Source organism: Psittacula echo, assembly GCF_963264785.1.
Source record: "Psittacula echo genome assembly, chromosome: 3".
Classification (NCBI taxonomy): Eukaryota; Metazoa; Chordata; class Aves; order Psittaciformes; family Psittacidae; genus Psittacula; species Psittacula echo.
This window is the reverse complement of record NC_137736.1, coordinates 34,361,734-34,380,335: the sequence shown is the minus strand read 5'-3', so window position 1 is coordinate 34,380,335 and position 18,602 is coordinate 34,361,734. Positions and strand designations below refer to the sequence as shown.

The 18,602-nt window shown below is 42.4% G+C and overlaps 1 protein-coding gene across 1 annotated transcript in view; it reads right to left on the bottom strand.

Annotated features, from left to right (window-relative positions):
• Positions 1 to 2,438: 2,438 nt before the first annotated feature.
• The window catches only part of UMODL1 (uromodulin like 1), a gene marked incomplete at its 3' end in the record, with an annotated part of 42,765 nt that continues 26,601 nt past the window's right edge, over positions 2,439 to 18,602 (bottom strand). The window contains exons 13-20 of the mRNA XM_080614234.1: positions 14,918 to 15,131; positions 13,251 to 13,388; positions 11,145 to 11,599; positions 10,319 to 10,461; positions 8,945 to 9,181; positions 7,934 to 8,093; positions 4,530 to 4,614; positions 2,439 to 2,626 (exon numbers count right to left, since the gene is read on the bottom strand). Of these exons, the coding sequence (XP_080470360.1) occupies positions 2,439 to 2,626; positions 4,530 to 4,614; positions 7,934 to 8,093; positions 8,945 to 9,181; positions 10,319 to 10,461; positions 11,145 to 11,599; positions 13,251 to 13,388; positions 14,918 to 15,131 (1,620 nt within the window). The remainder of the gene's footprint in view (positions 2,627 to 4,529; positions 4,615 to 7,933; positions 8,094 to 8,944; positions 9,182 to 10,318; positions 10,462 to 11,144; positions 11,600 to 13,250; positions 13,389 to 14,917; positions 15,132 to 18,602) is intronic.

Sequence of the window (18,602 nt, the reverse complement as noted above, 5' to 3'; positions counted from 1 at the left end):
AACAAATAGCTCTCAGGACACCAGGGAAGAGACAGATTAACAAATAAGTAAATAAAAGGAGGGATTGAAGCTTTTTATATACAGCATTAGTTTGGAAGAGTCAGTGTTGTAAATAGTCATGACCACGATTGTGAAGAGTGATGAAAGCCAAATGCTGAATGAAGACAAGCTTCAGTTCTTCATGTGATGAGACGTGATACAACTAGAAAAAATAAAAAGCAAACAGATCATGACTAAGAAAGGTAATCAACTACCTTCCAAGGTAAGTAAATACATGGGAAATAAGATCGGAGTAGTTCCAGCATCTAAAAGGAGCCCTTAGCTGAGTCTTCAAAATAATGTATAACGTTATGAGCTTGATGTTATCGTTTGTGCTACAACCTCATAGCACAACTCTAGAATTTCCATTGCTGTCAAATATTGCAGTCACCCATGACCACTCATGAATGATTCAGAGTGATGAACGAAGACAAGCTATTCTTCTCTCAGCTGAGAGACTCAAAGGCTTCATATATAGGTTTTGACTTCAGGGACCTACGTATCCTCTTTACACTGGATTATGGCTCTCTGGTGGGATCACTATCACTGATAGAAATGTACAGCTGCTGGCACTGTACCAAAAAGCCCTGGGTACCTTCCCTTTGGGCTCCTAACAGGAAGACCTGCCCAGCCTTTGGGAAGCAAGCAGAGCATCACCCTCACCTATAGTGACTTCCTAGGAGCTGCCCATAGATGACAACAGAGTATGGTCTTCAAAATGTAAGACTGGTGGAAATAAAGCTAACGATGACTGTGCAAGATTCTGGGAGCTAATAGCTGGAATAAAGTCTTCCCTGACCTTTCTCTGTAGTACATATTGAGTCATTGAACTCAGTGAACTAAATTATCTGTAAATACCATCATGATGAGTCTAGAAGATTTCCTGTGGTCATGGAAGCTGCATTGTCATGTATGAAGCCTCCATCAGGAAAGAGTTACTGACAAACTCTTGTAACTACATCAAATAAGCCTGTTGCCATCCTTGAATTGTGAAGCAGTGTCAGGTGTTCTTTTTCAGCAGCCAGCTTTCTCACCTATCTCTCCTCCTCTTAAAGGGGCAAATATACAAATGGTGATGAGTAGCTAGAACATACTCATTTTACAGAAAAAGTGCTGAATCCTGTGATATTCTGGAAAAGTATTAGATTAAGTTGCAGAGGCAGAACATATGGTAGTGGTCAACACTCCTCAGAGCTCTTTCCAGACTCTCTGCAGGCCCTTGTAAGTACTGCTTAACCATTAATATTTCAAGCTCTTTATGTCTAAAATCCCACTATTTTCTTGAAAAACACACCCTAAAAAAAAAAAAAAAAAAAAAAAAAAAAAAAACCAAACCAAAAACAAGCTTTTGCACAAAGGGATAACTTCCAAAGCAGATTTATAAAGAGAGTGGTAAAATTTCTCTTGTTATACCAATCCATGATCCAAAACCAAAAGGGATACACTTTTTTGTGGAATGGGTCATTGGTGTACTTCTAAAGTGGTGTGCCATGTACTCTGAGACTGAAGCCGTGAAGGAAGACAAAGAAGAGAAAGCTGTCTTCCTCATCTGCAGTCTGTAGGATTTGAAACCAAGCAAGAACAGCAGAAATTTCATTCTTACTTCTATGACCTCCATCCACAGCAAACAAGACAGGAGGTTCAAATACCCATAAACAGAGGATGCTCATCTGCAAGTATTTAACCATTTCAGGAAGAGATAAACAGCTAAAAAATAAAAGTATCACAGTATCACACAGTATCACAGTATGTTAGAGATTGAAAGGGACCTCAAAAGATCATCTAGTCCAATCCCCCTGCCAGAGCAGGAACACCTAGATGAGGTTACACAGGAATGTGTCCAGGCGGGTTTTGAATGTCTCCAGAGAAGGAGACTCCACAACCCCCCTGGGCAGCCTGTTCCAGTGTTCCGTCACCCTCACTGAGGAGAAGTTTCTTCTTAAGTTTAAGTGGAACCTCTTGTGTTCCAGTTTGTACCCATTACCCCTTGTCCTATCATTGTTTGCCACTGAGAAGAGCCTGGCTCCATCCTCGTGACACTCCCCCTTTATATATTTATATACACTAATAAGGTCACCCCTCAGTCTCCTCTTCTCCAAACTATAGAGGCCCAGCTCCCTCAGCCTTTCCTCATACGGGAGATGCTCCACTCCCTTAATCATCTTAGTTGCCCTGCGCTGGACTCTCTCCAGCAGGTCCCTGTCCTTCTTGAACTGAGGGGCCCAGAACTGGACACAATATTCCAGATGCGGTCTCACCAGGGCAGAGTAGAGGGGAAGGAGGACCCCTCTCGACCTACTGACCACCCCCCTTCTAATACACCCCAGGATGCCATTGGCCTTCTTGGCAGTAAGTAACTGATCATAATTCAGTACTTACATCTGGTAATCTGGAAATCACTAATCGTAGAACACTTGGTAGCTGAAGTTGTCAGACTTGATTCTGAAGTTGTATCTTCCCGTCTTTCTCTGGTATATGAAGATGAGAAGGCTCACAACTCCCAGCAGAACGCCAAACACAGCAAAGGCAATGAGGATGATGTATCCAACTCCCATGTCAGCCTCCTTCTGTCTCTTCAAATCAGATCCTAAAAAAAAACAAGATTTGAAAGAAAAAGGTTTTAAATTCCCAAATCTTTTCCTAAGTAAAAAAAAAGCCTTGCCCATAAATTAGCCAAAATGCATGTTGAAGCACAGAGCTGTCGATACAGAAGTAAATCAGCCTTCCAGGGCGGGTGATTCTTATGGAAAAGTATGTGAGCCACAGTCCAGGTTCTCTTTTTACATACAAGTGCAGAGTCCTTGCACACATGAGTGTGATGTGTCTTTCAAATTTAACTCTGTAATTTTCTATTAAAATAAGAATTAAAGTGTCAGCACTGATGACTTCAAAATGCTGCCTTATTTTCAGAATAAAATACTCATCTGCCTAGAGGTGAAGCATTCTACTATCTTAATCCTGCTCTTATTCATTTATGGTTATCAAAACCCACTTAATTTGATTTATGCTCATCTGCAACATTTTTTTAAACACAAAAGTATTTAGGGACGGATTTTCCATGTGTGCTGGATCTCTAAGCTCCCATTCTGGTCAGTGGAGCAGGCATGTGGTCAAGCAGTATAGGCAGAGCAATTAAAGATTTTTCTGTGTTTCACTGCCAGCAGTTTACCTGACAACATAATTCATGTTGTCTCCTTCCACACAGAGATGCATGCCACTCTGTGATCTAGCCTCACACTTAAAATGTGATGTGAGCATCCAAACTGGAAGTAGGAGACAGCATCTAGTAGTGCCACCTTTGCCTAGGAATCAGTGTAGTACAACACAAATAAAGCTCCTCTCACCAGAGTTCCTTTTATATAATGACCCTTTTTCAACATTGGAAATGCACCGGGATCTCCAGTGAAAACAGGAGTGAGATCTACACATTGTAAGTGCTGCACAAAGAAAACTGTATTGCCAAGTTTTAAAAAAAAGAACTAATTCAGAAATGAATGCTGAACACTTGTTCTAACTGATTAATTCTTGCATATAATGGAAGAAAAGTACAATATGCTAAGCCTGAGAGAGTTTCTTGTTCAAAAGAACATTGTGACTGTCACAACAGAGAAGAAAGAAATACTCTGAACCAACTAACAGTCCAGCATTAACTTACCTCCACAGCCTTAAGTGACTTGCAAAATAGGCAACCAGCAGAAGGAAAGAGGGTGACTTCTATCTATTCCCAGTAGTTACGTGTTAGAATTCTGATACTGATGTGTACAAATACTCTCAATGAGTGTTTTATGCTAATAAGATGTGAATGCAAATGGCTGGAGGAGGCCAAATGACTGAAAATGTTAGAGGCCACAAATGCCCTTGAAAACATAGCTGGGGTTAATGCAGAAGAGGCAGATGAGTAACAAATTAGACCTTGCTTGTACACGCTGCTAGTGTTCGCTCTTCATTAACCTGTATTGTACCACTCCACCAGATTGATCAAGGTGGTGTGCATCAGCTGTGCTCTGCCACTTTCTCTCATGGTAGCGATGAAGTCAATGCCACAGAATCCAAGGAAACACAATACAATCTCTTTATCTCCTCTGATTTTGGACTTCAGAGCTGAGCATTATTGCTAACAAGAATGTAAGCACTTGAAAGACTGGTTGCAATCTGAAAGATTACAGCTGCTTTCACACTTCTCAATTTTAATAACAGTTTGATTTTGTGCCTGTTGTACTTGCTACCCTGTGCACATAGCTACATGAAGCACTTTATCCTTTTCTTTTCTACATTCCATTGACAATCTGAGAGTCACTTCACCACGGAGGGCACATGCTTTTCCACACTGCCACATGGCTTCAGTAACAATGCCTGCTTCCCAGAAAAACATGCAGGGAGTCATGGAAACCTTATATCACAGGTCTTCAGGTTCTTCTGCCAGTCAAAAAGAATCTTGAAGTGACAGTTACTTCATGTTCCCTTTTTGTAGGCATCTATTCGTAACTCACCGGCTGATTTACATAGGGGTCCCCAAGATGTTCTGTGCGTAGCGATGGTTTCCCCAGTCTTCATGAATCGAGCAGCACGGCATCTCTGAAACAATCAATTCAGACTCTAACAAGTAATATGGTTTACTAATTAAAAATAAAAAGCCTTTGAATGAGTATGTGAAAGCCCAGTGAAATTCTCACTCACTGGGGTTTTTATTTCTTAATGTTATGCTTTGTTAAACTGAAATGAGCGCCAAACGGAAGCTCAAAAGAAATAGCAATAAGGAAACATCAATATAAAATCTGTAATTAGTCACACTGGAAAACACTGCTGTGAGCAGGCATTTCACATGAACAGTCTCTTTCTTTTCAATTAACTTCCTATTTGGTTTAGAGAAACCTTACAGAAGAATAAACGTCTCACTATTTCTATACGCCAGGACTTTACACATATATTTGATTGGATGTTTCTACTGTCCATGGCAGGCACAACAGATACTAGAGATACTACAACCAGCAACAGCAAAAGCGCGGCAACTTTCAGCCCTTACCAAGCTGTGTGTCATAGAATCACAGACTGGTTTGGGTTGGAAGGGACCTGAAGATCGTCTAGTTCCACCCCCACTGCCATAGGCAGGGACACCTCCCACTAGACCAGGTTGCTCAGAGCCCCATCAAACCTGGGCTTGAGCACTTCCAGGATTGGGGCAGCCACAACATCCTTGGGCAGCCTCTACCAGTTTCTCACCGCTCTCACAGTAAAGCATTTCTTCGTTATATCCGATCATTCAGTTGAAGTAATGCACAACTCTTCAGTGACACGTAAACTACTAATCTGGGAACTACTAGCTTGAAAGCCCTGCCCTGTGAAATGTTGGGGATTAGCTGCTTTAGCTTTGTGTGAGCAGCACCTGTAGAATGCACAACATGCTCATCTTCTGCATACTTCCTCAGTAGCACCATTTAGTTTGTTTGCTACCTATAAGTCTCTGAGGGGAAGCGTAGCCTTTTGAGGTTATTCAAAAGATACTGTGGCTCTCCTGGAAGTGCACATAAAAACAGAGAAACTGCGGTACCATACTAAAATCAGCAAAAGAAACCAGCGAAATGCAGGGCTGTCTTAACCAGCTTGTCTATACAAAAATGTGTTACCAGCACTACCAGCCTGGGTACACTGAAAAACCTCTACAATCCACTCTCAGCAACACTGTCAGCAATCACTGTCTTTAGCTGTATCAACCCCCAGAAAAACACCCATGTAGCTATGACTTTCACCTACCCTTGAATAGCTTTCCCAGCTAGGCAGATTTAGAGCTAGCTACATGACATCAATGATTTTTTTGGTTCCATGTGGCCATGGAGCAGCCACATTCCACCAAACATATGCACAGAAGTGGAACATTACTCCCCTTCCCATTCAAAGTCATGTTTCTTATTCATTTCTTACTCCATTGCTCCCTGGCCTGTCTGTGTTTTTTTCTACTCTGAACTATAGAGTACCTTCCTCTCTCCTGCCAGTAAAACAAGGAATAAAAAGACTGGGTAAGAAGAAATAATATACAAGATCTAAGTCTCAATTTTGTGGGCAAAGGGCTGATACAAATCTGCCCTTAAGCAAGTTAGTATTTTCCAGATTAGCAGAAGGATCAGAGCATCACATCCCAGACCCTGGGCACTTTCCCAGCCATCTCACATTATTTCCACATATACTTTGTTCTTGCTTCAATTTTCCTTGGCCTTTGCACCTCCTGCAGCTCCCCCTCTCTTCTTTGTAAAAGCCATTGTCATCCTGTGTGCATGTGCATAGTACCTGTCTTCTCTGCATAACTTCAATCTCAATCTCAGATACTGAATTCACTAACTTTCATTAGTGAAATTTTGCATAGGAGAAAAAAAATATATCTCATATATATATATGAATATTATAAAAATATATGAAAGAGGAGGGCCTCACTGATTAACTCTGCTGTGCCTTGTTTACTGCAGATGTCAATGTGAATCAAACCTCATCTGGGCTAGCAGAATTCCCCCATCACAGACCCCTGTAATTCAGATCAGTGTCAGTTCTTTAGCTAACCATGTTCTTAAACTGTAATCCGTACAGCTAAAGCCTGCTTTAACACCAAACCCAGAGACTCCTAGCAAAGCAACTGATTCCTTACAGCAGCCATACCAGCCCATATAGCCCCTGTCATGTCCTTCCCTCTTATTTCCCTGATTTGCACTCACCACCGTGTCCCTCCTCAGCTGTGCAGGACACGCAGTGAACTTGTGGAGGGCACCACTGCAGGGAACTTGTGGAGGGCACTACCTCCTCCAAAGGAGGGCTTAGCGGGTTGCTGAAGCACTGATCTTTACTGTGCAAATTCAGCTGTGAAACTGGAGCCATCTTTCATTCTGTCAGTTGTGTTTCCTGTCACTAGTTTGTGGGGGAGTTTTAATGTGGAGGAAGCTTTTCACTTTGGACAGGAAACAGTTATCTTCTGCTAGCCATTTTTAATCTTTTAGGAAGAGATCATTTGCTTTGTAATGGGCTTAAACTGAGTTATTTAGATCTAGAGGAAAGTGTTAAACAATGGAAGAACTCCAAACTGCTAATGAAAACATCCTTTATAGGAAAAAAGCCAGGAAGGCTGGCAGAGGGAGAGGAGAATTCCTGCATGTCTACTATAAAGAAAACAATAAAGCCATCATCAAAATCTATTTTTTCTTATTTCTATGGTAGCAGCACATTTTTAGATGAAGCAATGTGTATCACTTATTTAGAAGTAAAAAGAAGCAAAGCAATGCTTTGGAGCACAGATATTTAGAAACTGAAGTTATTATCAGAACACTGCTTGGTTTACTGCTTTAAAAAGCAATAGGCCTTTAAAAAGCCATAATAAACTATGAGTCACAGCTTTAGAAACTTACTGCCACCAAGTTTCCTTTCCTGGCACCTAAACTCTCACCTGGAGAAGCAAATCCCTAAGGAAAAAAAAAAAGGACAGAAAAAACATCCCAAATAAATGTACTCAGACTTGCTTGCTGACACTGCCAATATGGGTGCTTGGTTTTTTGTGACATGTCCATCTGAGCTGAGACATTTCTGAATAGCCTATCTCATTGTGACTCATGTTCACTGCCTTCTAGTCACCCATATGCAGAGGTGAAAGGTTCAGTTCTCAGGTCCCCCCAAATTCAGTTTGCCCATTTCTGTGCAAGCTCCATGCTTTTAACTACAAGGATGAGGAACAGGCAGAAAGGCGGACACTTCCATATGGTTGTAATTCTTTCCCACCCCTGTCTACTCTCAGCAGAAAATGAAGGAAAACTTCAAGAGCTATTTTAAACCGTGTTTGAAAACATTACTCCTTCAATTCCATTGCAGGACTGCATATGGCATGTTAGAGAAAAATAACATACTGGAGCAAAATACTTACTGTCCTGCAGGTGCTTCCTGGTCTCTCCATACAAATACGAATTTTGCAGTGTAAGTAAACCACGGAATTGTTGACAAAAGAAAAGATTTTCATCTTAAACTGTGCTTTGCTTGAATTCCCATTCTCTAGCAGTGTGGTGTATGTGTTTGGGATGGGACAGCTGAAAAGGAAGAAAAAAAACGTATGTAACAGCTAGGGCTATAGAAAGCATGTTCTGGTTATAGCACATAACTCAGGTTGCAAGGCTCCTTTAGAAAGTCACAGGCAGGCCCTCTGTGAAGCAGCTCTTCAGCAGTGTAGGGGTGATAAGGGGCTATATGCAGCTTTATTCTCACAGTAACCAAATAGAACAGGAGATATGAGAAATGGTTGGAGAGTTGGAAAAGAAGCGAAAGAGTGACAGAAGGATTTAAACTTGGCTTCACCAAACACAAATTGAAGGAACATATAAAAAGGAATAGCTTCTGTTACTGTGCAAAAGGACTATCCTGGATTTTAAGGTGGCAGGTGAGCACAAGGAATATGACATTGGAGTGAGATCAGGGATTCAGACAGGACAAACCTCCCGTTTTACCAGAGGTTGCATTAATATTGTGTGTGAGTCACAACACATAAGAATCAACTAACTTATGCCTTGATTGATAACAGGCACCGAAGTCCTTGGTAAGATGAACCACGGATGAAACACATACTTTTCAAATGCTCGTTCACTACTACAGGTAGTAGTGGCCAAAGCCACCATATCTTCAGGTCAGAAGTACAGCTCCTTTAGAAAACTATGGGGAAGACAACCAAACTCAAACAACCACCATATTAGCCTTTGAAAGCATTTTATTTTCATACTTACCTTCCTTGTTCAAAGAAGGTGTGACCAGTCCAAATGGTAAGGGACTGTGTATAAGAATGATAAAAACACACATAAAAGGCATTTAAAACATAACACATTACTACTCAGTACCATTGGAAGATCTGAGGTGTGACACATGCTAGTTGTGAGTGGCATTGCTGTACCTGTTGCTGATAAAAACAAATGAGAGGGGATCCACTGAATTATTAGTTGGAGTTGCCCAGCAGTCAGTTAGGACCACCTTGAGCTTGCTGTCTGCTCTCTGGATTCCCACTTCAATCAGTACATCATCACTGGCAGAGATGCTGAAATTTCTTGGTATTGGGGAGTTTCCAATAAATAACTGCATTTCTGTTCTGAAGTGTCCAGATCCATGCAGATCCTCAAAGATGGTGTAGAGTCTGAAACACCAATAAACCTCCTTTAAACACCACAGATTTGACTGCTTGTTTCTATAAGTCATAAATCAGTGCTCATTTCTCCACCCCTTGTGAATTTAAGTAGTGAGGAGTGACCTGCAGTCCAGGATATTAGGACACTGTTCAATAGAAAAGGGTGAAAATGCACCAAGTTTTTAATTGGAAATGCAGGGAGCATGGGACCACAAGTGTGAAACCCAAAGGGTGGAACGTCTTGGCAATACAAATAAAGCAGAGAGAGATACGTAAGTGAAGCAAAAGGGAAACAAGACTATGAACTCTCTTCAAGTTCAAAATAAGGAGAGAAAAAGCTTAGTGCAGAAGAGAAAAAAAAATAGAAGGGGCAAATCCGAATAGTAAGGGAGGGACATGAGAGAATGATAAAGCTCAGAGAGAAGGGCCCTGACACAGCCTTTGTGGGGGATAGAAAGGAAAATACAGTGTTTGGACAGGGTTATAAAGCAAAAGGTGGATTTGGTAATGATAGCATAAGCATGATGCTAGCCAAGAGAGAGGAGCTGCACTTGCGTGAAGCGAGACCATTCATCATCAGAGCAAAGCTTGTGTTGCCACCTCTTCTGTGAGAATGTGCTTGACTTTCTGTGAACAGTGGATTTGATTCCATCTTACTTGCAGATGAGGCCTTCCATAAAAAAGTACTTGCATTACAAGTTCATCAAATATGTATTTGTAGGAGTTAAAAATTGCAATCCTCAGAACCCACATAGCAATATTCATGCCTACATCGGTTGAAAAATCATTGTTCTGTCCTAAAAGCAGGAAAACACTGTTATTGCAATGCACGATTGCCCAGGAAGGCAGAGAGAGGTTGGGAATTCTGACTCCTGAACATGCACCAGTAGCTCCCAAAGGCATATTTTCATCTGTGGCTTAGACAGACAACAGCCGAGCTTGTTGACAGTTGGATTTATTGACACATTAGAAGGAGTAAGAGAGAAGCAGATAGAAGGGATCGCCTGAGCACAGGACTCACAGGATGGCCAACTACTTAGCATAGCAAGCAGTCACTGGATACAGCTAAGGTCCCTGGAGATTTTTCCACTGTAGCAGCTCTTGACCACACAGCAGCATTTTAAAGCACGCCAAGTTGTTACTTACCCTTCTGCAGTGTATCCAGAGGAAGTCAAGAGATCATTTTGAAACACACAGTGAATGGGGCTAGCAACTTTTAAGTGGTGGATTACTCCCTGAGCAGAATCGTCATTCCGAAGGATGGTTTTCACTACTGTATTAGTCATGTTCTGCAACACAGAAAGAAGAAAGCGCAATCTGTGAACATCAGTGTTTCCACTGATATAGCAGAGCTATAGGCTTACCAGCTTCAAGTGCTTAGGCACTATCCATTCTCCTAGCTGCAAAAATTAAACCGATTAAACCTCTGTATTTTAGTTGCTGTACAGTGAGACAGTGAAAATCCACCGACCTTCCTCCTCTTTCTCAGTTTGCAATGATTATTGCTCCCCAAGGGACTTTCTCTACTTTGGTGTGGCCTGAGCACAGCCTTTCATTTGGGATCCAAAGAGATAGCCGTCACTTTTTGCCCCCATTACTGGTAGCAATTGGAGCATTCATGTACGTGCAATAACGAAATTACTTTTAAGAAAAGGGAAGCTTCCGACAGCTACAAAGGGAACCCAGAGAGGCATTGGAAGTGACTCTCAGTTTGGAGAGGCCCTTGAGTTTTGCTGTCTGGTCTCTTTCTTTCCCCTTCTCTTTCTTTCTTGCCCCCGGTCCCAAAGAGGTAATTTTCCATCATGAGGAGGGGGTTTCTTTCTCCAAAGAAATTTCTTAGTCCAACATTTCAGCAATCAACAGACTGTAGCACCCAGCTAAGGATCTGCCATTGCCCCTCCCATACCTTCCCTCCCACTGACAAAAAAAATGCTCTGGGGCTTCTCCACATTCACCAGCTCAGGGGACTTACAGTCTCAACTTCAGTGCCACAGTCACGCCAGCCTGCCTGCAGCACAACGTGAGTGCCATTGCTGATGCTCACGTTGCAGCGAGGCTCCCCCAGGTACAGAGAGGTTTCTGGAATAGACTCCTGCTGTAAAAATCTCTTCTGGATGGCAAGGACAATCTTCTCGATTCCACAAAACACTTCCACTGCATCTTTAATGGAAACCTCCTGGGCAGGTTTAAGGAGGGAAACAGGAGATGCTTGAGGAGAAACACCAAGAGCTGACACAGGATCCGTGGTGAGAAGAGGCAGCATCCCACTGGAGAACGTGGTGTCCTCCGGACCTTTGTGCTCAGTAGTAAGGTCCACTGAAGTAGAGGAAGGAACATGAGTTGAAATTTGCAAAGATGTCTCAGGTAAAACTGTGTTGTGTACAGGTTTCTCATCCATCGCTGTTGCCTTTGGGCTGATAGGAAATGCTGCAGAATGCCAAAAATAAAGGTTCTGTTGTAATTTACAGGTTCAGATTGATTTCATAAGGTAAAAGCAAACTCTTAGGAGGAAACACAGTTACTGGCAGAAAGCTAGCTTCTTTTGGTTTTTTTAACCCTCTCTACTTACTGCCAGAGCTGTGGCTTTTATTTTAAGAGAGTGCCCAAGAGATACATAAAGTGCCTGTGAGTAAAGCTAAAGTGCTTTGTTTCCTGAGAGCTGCGGTAATTAGTGTGTCAGGTAAAACATGCATACACAGCTTTTGGAAGACCAGTGCTTGCAAGAGATACCCAACTGTAAGCTGCTCAGCAAATGTTTGCACGTTTTTGCCTAGTACTGTAGGAGACTGTACACTTCTGGATGTAGGGCACAAACAGGGTCAGTTTGTTAAAAAACCTGGCCCCATCTGTGATCAGTTGGTATCCAAAGATATGACCCTGAGCACTTTGGAATACCTATTTTGGGAGAAATGCAGGACAAACGTCCTGCAGCAGGCCCACACTGCACATACATGTCCTGAGGGACACAGTGGGAAGCTGAAAAAACATCTCAGCAGCAATCTTTCACGGCTTCAGAAAAAAAGCAAGCAGAGTAAATGGGAAGCACAGATTGAGATCAATGTGTACGTCAAACACCTGACATTCAGCACTGGCTCTGAGGTTACCCTGTGGCTCTTTGGTGGTAGAAACAACCTAAGTATTCATCCACTGCTGACTTAGAAAGCACCGAGATAATAAACTCAATTTGCAGTGAAACATAAAGGATGTGTCTCATGGCACGAAATTTTCTCTTAAGTAATTTTAATGGGTTATACATACAAATATCACCTATTTCCCAAGCAACATATAAAATCTGTACATCTATAGATATCCTCCTGCAACTCCCCCACTTTCGGAAACACCCCAAATTAAAAAGTTGCTGGTTTGAGTGTATGAGAAAGAAAAATACGTGTGAGCTCTTGCAGAGCTGGATTTCCGAAAAAGCTTATTGTCATAATGCTAAACGCCTTGGTTAAACAAAACTGAGCAAAGGTTGGTATCAGTTGACAAATCATTGTGACTTCAGCCAAGGAGTAGCTTATCACTGTGATTATGAAAGCAAACATAACTTACTGAAGAAGTCTAAAAGCATTTAGGAGCTTAAAGACCCCTCAGACGTCAGCTAACAAATGATCTAAGGAAAAAAAGAAGCTAGATGAATTGACTCATACAAAAAAGTAGGCCGTAACAGCAACATTTCATCCCTGCTGCCACACTGAGGTCAAACCACGTACCTCGTGCTTTCTGTTACCTTCACTGTTATCTCTGCTGTTCCCTCTGCTCCTGCTAATGGAAATAACTAACAATTTTGACAATCCTGTCTACTTTTAATAGCAAATATGAGAAAACAGAACTGTTAAAAGAACCTTACAAAGGCAACATTAAATATTAATATAGTAAACTCTCATGACAGGGTATTTCACTGAGAAATACTTAGAAGTCCACTGCAAGACTTTTCCCTTTAGGATCCATCTGAAAACAACAAGCCAAACTAATCCCTGGCAAAATTTCAAGACCCGTGGCAAGTATGACCATGACCCAGGAAAGGTCAGATTCCTCAGTGTTCAGTTAGCCGTTAGATAACTAGATATTTTTTTGCCTTCACAGCTTCTTCCAGGCTTTTCTGGGTGCACATCAGCAAATCCTTCATTGCAGCTGCACTGGTAGAACCCAAGTGTGTTATGGCACGAGGCATCTGGGGAGCAGTCATCTTCTTCACTCTCACACTCATCATAATCTGTTGGGTGTATTTAAGCAAAAGGCAAAAGTGAAGAGTGTATAAACAAAAATGTGATGGCTCTGAAACTGAAGCCAAGTCCTATTGTGATACCATGGCATGATTACACTTGTGATACTCTGCTGTACATGTCAGGCAGCTGCTGGATTTAGAAAAGGTGGGATCCTAGAAGCACAGCCTAAAGGGCTAATTTCAGGCTGCTGACAAAACCCTCCAGGAGCTGTACTGCCAGTGATGCTCATCAGATATTCGCTGAAATGTAGGTACTCTGTTGCAGAGCTCCTATCCTCCTAAACTGATCAACAGCCCAAGGGGATGCTTCTAAACCCAAGAGCTTCCTCAGCTGCCTTCCCCATTTCGCACTCCAGAGGAGACGGTTAGTAAATGATCAGCATGAGTGAAGGAAGAGGGGTGTGTGACTGGTCCAAGTTGCAGTCTATTGCTTTCTTAATTTTTATCTGGCCAAAATTTTCAGTTTTGAAAGGAAAAATATATTTTACTTCCGTTTCTCTTTTAATTTTTATTTGCACAGTTCATCTGTTACTGTGCTAATAAAGACGCACCACCACAGGTGGGACTCAGAAAGCAGCACTAACCACCTGCTCTATGCAGACCTGTCCTTGAATAAAAACATTTGTTTTAGCAAAGGTTTGAGGGGTACAGGCCCTCTACAAAGCACTACCACAAGATAGTCGTGATCTTAATAATTCACAGGATGTGTAACTTTCCAGATTCACAGCTGTGAGGGCAACAGGCAAAGAGAATGTACAGGGCAGACATATACGTGTTTCTGAAGTCATTGTGTGTGACATTCTAGTTGATACCTTACGACAACATCCTTTGGACAAATGTATATAGATACAGAATTTGGTATGGTTTTTTTTGGAGATGACACATCAACTTGTGAAACAGGATTCAACAGCAGTTAGTCAGGAGACCAAAGTTTCTGGTTACTGAGATAAAGGAAAACAAGCTATACAACCAGCCATTGTGCTGGTTTTGGTAAAGTGTGGACTTTCACCTGAAGTCCTGACCCACAGATGTGTGAGGAAAACACATATCCTCACTGCAGAAGAATTCACATGTTTGTGTATTTGTTTCTTGGGGTTTTATCTCACATGAAATTATCAATGCAAAGCAGTGGGTAATGTGTTTCCAAAGTATTTTAAACAGAGCTAGTTATGTCTGTGTACAGGGACCTATTTCTTCTGGTAGCTTATAAACCCCTCAGTCTGTGACCATTGTTTCTAACATCTCCATATCTTCTTCCGTATATATTAATGCTAGCTATAGACAAAAAAAGAGCAGTTGGCTTTGTCCTTTTGGAACAGGAGTAACTCAATTCTAATATCATCTTTTGACATTCTCTGACAAAAAGCTTATTGGTTGGATAAGCAGGAGCAATATAAGGAAAGAGAATGGCTTTTCATCCATTTTACAGATACTTTCACCTCAAAAATACAGATTAATAACAGGCTTTATCATGTTTCTAGTTCTGAAGAACCATTCGGATACAAGCTGCCCCTTACCGTTTATAGAGAGACTGCTCTTGTCAACTGTGAAATAGGAGCTGTGTTCAAAGGCGTCACGAAAAGTGGTGATGATGTAGTAGATATCCACATCTTCTGCAATCAGTAAATTGAAACTTACCACTGTGCTCCCATTAGTAATACCTGTTATCAACACTTTAATCAGACCAGCATCCATCTGCTGAAGAACTTCAGGGGGCAGAGATTTATGTACCTGCAAGAAAACAAAATGCGGGTGGAGATGGACAGATAGAAGCAATTACATTTTAGGCTTTGTACACTGCCTAGGAGAGAGCATTATGCATCACAGTTTTGCCGCATATTCTAGAGGGAAGCAGCAGTAAATTGACCTTTTGCTTTATAATGTTTCCACTCCACAGCGGCTGAAGGGTATGGTATATATTTAACTATGAATATTAAATAAGCTATGTGATTAAGATACCTTGTCTGTGATTTGGCACAGTTCCTTGCCTCTGGTAACAGAAAGGGAGAGAGGAGACTGCAGGGAAGCTCCCATGTTCTGCCTCTCAAAATACCTTCAGGGAGAGAGGGCAACCCAATACAAGGAGGAGCTGCTGATGGAAATAGAGATACCTCCTGACACTCCACGAGAGAGGTCCTCCTTCCCCTCTACTCTGCCCTGGTGAGACCGCATCTGGAATATTGTGTCCAGTTCTGGGCCCCTCAGTTCAAGAAGGACAGGGACCTGCTGGAGAGAGTCCAGCGCAGGGCAACTAAGATGATTAAGGGAGTGGAGCATCTCCCGTATGAGGAAAGGCTGAGGGAGCTGGGCCTCTATAGTTTGGAGAAGAGGAGACTGAGGGGTGACCTTATTAGTGTATATAAATATATAAAGGGGGAGTGTCACGAGGATGGAGCCAGGCTCTTCTCAGTGGCAAACAATGATAAGACAAGGGGTAATGGGTACAAACTGGAACACAAGAGGTTCCACTTAAACTTGAGAAGAAACTTCTTCTCAGTGAGGGTGACAGAACACTGGAACAGGCTGCCCAGGGGGGTTGTGGAGTCTCCTTCTCTGGAGACATTCAAAACCCGCCTGGACACATTCCTGTGTAACCTCATCTAGGTGTTCCTGCTCTGGCAGGGGGATTGGACTCGATGATCTTTTGAGGTCCCTTCCAATCTCTAACATACTGTGATACTGTGATACATGTCTCAGAGGGCTCCCTCAGCTCAGGTATGTCACAGCTTAGAGCAGACCGACCTCAAGCCTTTCTTCACAGGTGATTTCTCACCAGAGCCAAGTCTTCAACCTGATTTCAGAAATATTTCATAAAGTCCTTCCCTCAGGAGTATCACATTGTTTCTGCAAATCCTGTCTGTTGCAGGGTACACAGCCCTGACTCACGGTCCTCCCTGAGAGCCCAAGCACGGGGCTAGGAAATGGCTCTGCACTATTCTGAATAGCAACAGTCACCCTCAAATTATTGCAGCACCAGATCACAGCTGAACTTAGGTCAGTCTAGAGAAATCAATAAAATAAACATTCACGGTCAGTACACAGTAACCTGGGACGTCACTACTTGCCTAAGAAAGAAAATGCCACCCTTTTCAAATCACACTGAGTCTTAGTCATCATAGCCCCAGAAGCCACCTCCCTTACCACAGTGGAAAACAGGATGGTCCCTGCTTTCTGCAGGATGGGAAAACATAGCACATCATGAGACTTTGCATTAGCTGGGCTGCTCAGCCTCTCCAGTACCCAGCTCAGATGGAGGCACCAACTCGCCTTGAAGAGATAAAAAGACTGGAGCTGTGTTCAACCTCTTCCCTTTCCACCCTCCAAGGCTGTGTACCTTTGGAGGGCAGCCATCCATGGGAACTCCCACAGCAGAGCAGTTCATAGGGTAGGGCACCTGGACTTATGCAGGAGCCCTGGAGGGATGTACGACCGCATTTGCTTTTCCAGCACCATTCCTTTCATCTCCAGGCCCAGCACCAGCCACAGGAGGAGCAGACACAGGTCAGATGGCAACACCTCATAGGATCAACCCCAGACAAAACACAAGGCTAATATTAATTCAGCTTCAGAGGACATGGATTGTCAATAATGAGTTTCTTGTGCATGGCTCTGCAAACGCCTTTTGGCAACTAAAACCACACATACAAAATTTAAATACATCTGTGGTACAAAAGGATATGGCATATATTATGTGGTAATAAATGCACCCTGCCAAGACATACAGAGTCACTAAGCTTTAAAATCTGCCAGAAAATAAAATACTCTAAGTAGTTTGTATTAGAAATATCAAACATATTCACAACAGAAAAAAAGCCAATTTTTCGTTTACCTGTAGAGTGCGGTTACCTGTGGGATTCTTAGCATCTGTGTCTAGCACCAACTCAGCAATGCAGGAATATGTATGTAAGTGTTCATCTTTCATAGTTTTTGTCTGAATTTCTGGACCTTAAATACACAAATCTGTGCCATCTTCTTAGCCCATCCCTGAATTCACCTGTACTCCCTTCTCATCTGTCCTGAAGATTTTATTTTATTGGTGTTTATTTTTACCTAAGGCTTGGGAGATTGGGATTTTTTTTTGTCTTTTTTGTTTGTTTGTTTGGTTGGTTGGTTTGTTTCTGTCCTTATTCACATTATTTCTCACAAAGCAGGTCTCAGAGCTTGAAGTGTCAGTAGACAGTGACGGTATCTGCATCTAGCCACTAGGTGGCACTACAAACCCCTTTATCCAGCAGGCTACATGATTTCACTGGTACCACACCCTCGGCTATTAAGTAATGGTCGATGAAGTGGGACTAGAAAAAAGGAAAAGAAATAATTAACTTTTTAGAAGGAAATATTCGATGTATAACACCCTTGAGTATAAGGTTTTCTTACTATTATCTTGGGATCCATCATTTATTCTCCAACTTCTGTAGCACACAAAAGAAACCTGAGTAGTGCCAGAGCAGGAGAAATCAGTATGCCAGAAGTGCCACAAGAAAGGGAGAGAACATGAGCAAAATTAACACCAGCACTAAGGGAAGAGAATGGCCATTACGCCTGTCTTTTCCATGAGACTGCTTATAAGGGGAGTCTCCATCTTCTTTGTAGTCACTCTTAAAGAACTGGAACATGGTGATGAGGTCTCCCCTGAGCCTTCTTTTCTCAAAGGTGAACAGACCCACTTCTGTCAGCCTTTCCTCATGCGACAGGTTTCCCAGTCCTCTGATCATCTTTGTGGCCCTTCTCTGGACCCTCTCCAGCCTGTCCACATCTTTTTTGTACAGCAGGGACCAAAACTGAACACAGAACTCTGGGTGTGGCCTGACAAGCTCTGAACAGAATGGAATAATGACATCTTTATCTCCACTGGTGATGCCCTTGTTGATTTGACCCAGCCTCCTGTTGGCTTTCTTTGCTACAGCTGCACACCATTCACTCACATTGAACTTGCTGTTCACCAGGACCCCCAGGTCCTAGAGGTGCTCCCCATCTGGGTAGATCCCAGCCTGTGCTGCAGTCTTGTATTATGTTTTCCCATGTGCAAGACCTTGCATTTGTCTTTGTTGGACTTCATAAGGTTCTTGATAGCCCACTCTTCCGGCCTATCCAGGTCATCCAACAGGGTGGATGCGCCATCCAAAGTTTCCACTTCCCCATTCAGTTTGGTATCATGAGCAAACTTGGTCAGGGTACACCCGGTCCCATCTTCCAGATCAC